General features: G+C 47.9%; 1 protein-coding gene across 1 annotated transcript; it reads left to right on the top strand.

Moving 5' to 3' along the window:
* Positions 1-449: 449 nt before the first annotated feature.
* Positions 450-3,573, top strand: lgals3b (lectin, galactoside binding soluble 3b; the record flags this gene model as incomplete). Its single annotated transcript, XM_034866345.1, has 4 exons — positions 450-845; positions 1,559-1,647; positions 1,757-1,925; positions 2,750-3,573. Coding segments are annotated over 4 exons (813 nt in total), but the record flags the coding sequence as incomplete, so codon positions are not given.

Below are 3,573 nucleotides of genomic sequence, written 5' to 3'. Positions count from 1 at the left end.
TCCATTTTATTGGCCAGAGAACGAACATTGGCGAGGAAAATGCTGGGTAGCGGCAGCCGGTGTGGTGTTAGTTTTAGCTTAGCTCGCACTCCTCCGCGCTTACCCCGTCTTTGCTTACGTTCTCGTCGCCGCCTACGTGCCCTTCCGCCCGGCCGGGAGAAGTGGCCAGCCTCCGGTGTTCTGGAGATCTCTGAGATGAGTCGGAGATCGGCGATAAAATTGTCAGCATTGTAGTTACGAAGCTCCAGAAGCTCCTGTCTGTTGTAGCACAGCAATGTGGTGCTGTTCTGGAAAAAAAGTCTGGTGAAAAATAGATAAAAAAACACTAAATAGCAAGTCCTGGAGAGACGCTCGCGTTGTTCACCCACCGCCATTCTTCACAATGTATTGTATTATAACAGTGACGTGATAAATAGGGTCAAATCAGAAAGAAATGTGATTTTTGATAACCATGTTCAGGTCAGCCTGCTGCCAACCCCGCCTGGCCCGGAGGACCTGGAGGTCAACCCCCTGCCAACCCAACCTGGCCCGGAGGACCTGGAGGCCAACCACCTGCCAACCCCGCCTGGCCCGCAGGACCTGGAGGTCAACCACCTGCCAACCCAACCTGGCCTGCTGGACCTGGAGGCCAACCACCTGCCAACCCGACCTGGCCTGGAGGACCAACTCCCAACCCCACCTGGCCTGGAGGACCAACTCCCAACCCCACCTGGCCTGGAGGACCAACTCCTAACCCCACCTGGCCCGCTGGACCTGGAGGTCAGCCACCTGCCAACCCCAGCTGGCCCGGTCCCGGAGGACCTGGACCCGGACCTACCCCTGCCGTTACCCCTCAACAAAGTCTGGTGAGGAATGGATGGATTTATGGATTGTTGAATGGATCGATGTCTCTGTGTCTTTTGGTGGGTCTGTGTCTCTGCCCCTCAACCCAACCGCTCGGGGCAAATGGCCCCCAACCAACATGCAGGTCCAGAGGTTTCTGCCTGTTAAAAGGAGGTTTACCCCTTGCTGCTGTTGCAACGAAGGGTTGCTCTTGACGGGAATGTTGGAAGGTGGTCTAGATCTGTGTCCCAACTCCTTACATAACACTGAATTAAATTGGTAATACGTGGATGGATGGACTGTGGGATGAACGAATGGTGGACTGTTGGATGAATGGATGGATGGACTGTTGGATGAATGGATGGTGGACTGTTGGATGAATGGATGGTTGGATTGTTGGATGAATGGATGAATGGACTGTTGGATGAATGGATGTTTGGACTGTTGGTTGGATGAATGGTTGGACTGTTGGATGAATGGATGGTGGACTGTTGGATGACTGGATGGTGGACTGTTGGATGAATGGATGGTTGGACTGTTGGATGAATGGATGGTTGGATTGTTGGATGAATGGATGGATGGACTGTTGGATGAATGGATGGTTGGATTGTTGGATGAATGGATGGTTGGATTGTTGGATGAATGGATGAATGGATGGTTGGACTGTTGGATGAATGGATGGTTGGATTGATGGATTCTTGGAGAGGTGGAGTTAACAGCTGTTTCCTGTTGACAGGCCGTCCCTTACAAACAAAATCTCCCCAATGGAGTTTATGACAAGCTGCTTATCACCATCGCTGGGATCGTGAACCCCAACGCTGACAAGTCAGTATGAACCCTCCAACAGTGAATGCATGGATTGGTACACACTCTACTACAGTTTACAACTCTTGGGGGGTTCAGTCCACGGTGTAATGATGTCTGTTGGTTTCAGGATCACAGTGGACATGTTCGCAGGTCAGGACCTGGCCTTCCACTTCAACCCTCGGTTCAATGACGGCGGCAGGAAGGTGATCGTCAGGAACAGCTGCATCGGCACCAAGTGGGGGAAAGAGGAGCGGGAACTGCAGAACTTCCCCTTCGTCCAGGGACAGCCATTCGAGGTCCAGTATTTAATTCATACTGAGAAGACTCAAGGTTTAGGTCTGGTTTTGTTAATAATGAGCAACCTGTCTGAATGTGAGGGATGACTAAAGTCCTTGTTTGGTTTTTGTACGTCTTCTAATGATGACATTGACACATAAACATGTTATTCACAGTAGTGGCGTTATTCTGAAAAAGACCGCGTTCAGACTAGAACCCAGTTCAGACTTAAGATTCTGGATGAGACAGTAGTAAGAGCGTACTCACACTGGCCCAGTACAACCAAACTTTAAATTCTTTATTAGTAAGAACCCCTTGAGAATAGAAGAGAAAGCTTTTATTGTCATTACACACATGTGCAGTAATTAAGCAAAACCTTTACAGTGTCAACACAGAATTATGAAAATGTAAAATTATAAAATGTGGCATCTAAAGATTTAGCATCTTGTTTCGAGGGGTCCTCAAAGGCAAAATAATACATTCACAACTAACAAAACAACTTGAGGGGACCTAAAAAAAGACCAAAGTTGTCCATAACACAAAAACAACCCCCCCCCTCCCCCATTCCATCCGTTCCATATTACACAATAGACAGTTAAGGTAATTTATAAAGACCGTTGATACCCATGCCCAGGCACGTTTGCCTCGATATGCTAAACTGCCCCCAGGTCCGCGTGGAAGAGGTGGTCCAGGGACTCAGAGGAACAGCTTCTTTATCAGCATAAAGGCAAAAACCCAGAATTTCAGTAAGGTGTCGGAGGGTCTCTGATTGAAGCGTGCAGTTAAAGGGCCAGTCTGCAAAAAAGCAAGTTAATGACGGTTTTTGGTGTTGTTTTTGTTGCAGATGAAGATCTTGTGCACCAACAAGGAGTTTAAGGTGGCCGTCAACAACGCTCACGTGCTGGCGTTCCAACACCGGGTCACCAACCTCAAATCCATCAACACACTCAACATCTACTGCGACCTCAAACTGACCAAGGTCAACCTGGAGACTTTGCCCTGAGAAGGACCGCAGATATACTGGGGGTCCAACACAGATTTGCAAAAAAATACCCAGAGATCTAGTGGGGATCAACAAGAGATCTACTGAAGGTTACCCAAAGATTAACTGTAAATCTGCTGTTGATCCCTAACAAATCTCTAGTGGACCCTCAGTAGATCTCTGGTGGACCCCCAATAGATATTTGGTGGAACCCCAGTAGATCTTTGGTGGACCCCAGTAGATCTTTGGTGGACCCCCAGTAGATCTTTGGTGGACCCCAGTAGATCTCTAGTGGACCCCAGAAGATCTTTAGTGGACCCGCCAGTAGATCTTTAGTGGACCCCAGTAGATTTACTGGGGATCCACAGGAGATTTGTTGGGAGTCCACCAGAGATCTATTAGGTTCCACCAGAGATCTATTAGGTTCCATCAAAGATCTATTGGGGTTCCACCAGAGATCTATTGGGGTCCAACAGAGATCTACTGGGATTTCCACAACCGATTTCCTGTTGCAGATCTACTTCAGATCAACTGGAGGTCGCTTAATATATATCTTTAATAGATCTGTAGATGATACTTGGAAACGTTAACATGTGTAGTTTTATAGGTGAACCATCCACAGAAAGTACTCAGTGGACCCTGTTGTAGTTGTTGTTGTATTTGAGTCATAAATAAAGGGTTAATCT

This window comes from Etheostoma cragini, unplaced genomic scaffold (genome assembly GCF_013103735.1).
Source record: "Etheostoma cragini isolate CJK2018 unplaced genomic scaffold, CSU_Ecrag_1.0 ScbMSFa_4665, whole genome shotgun sequence".
Lineage (NCBI taxonomy): Eukaryota > Metazoa > Chordata > Actinopteri > Perciformes > Percidae > Etheostoma > Etheostoma cragini.
The sequence above is the reverse complement of the archived record's forward strand: the minus strand, read 5'-3'. Positions and strand labels throughout refer to the sequence as shown.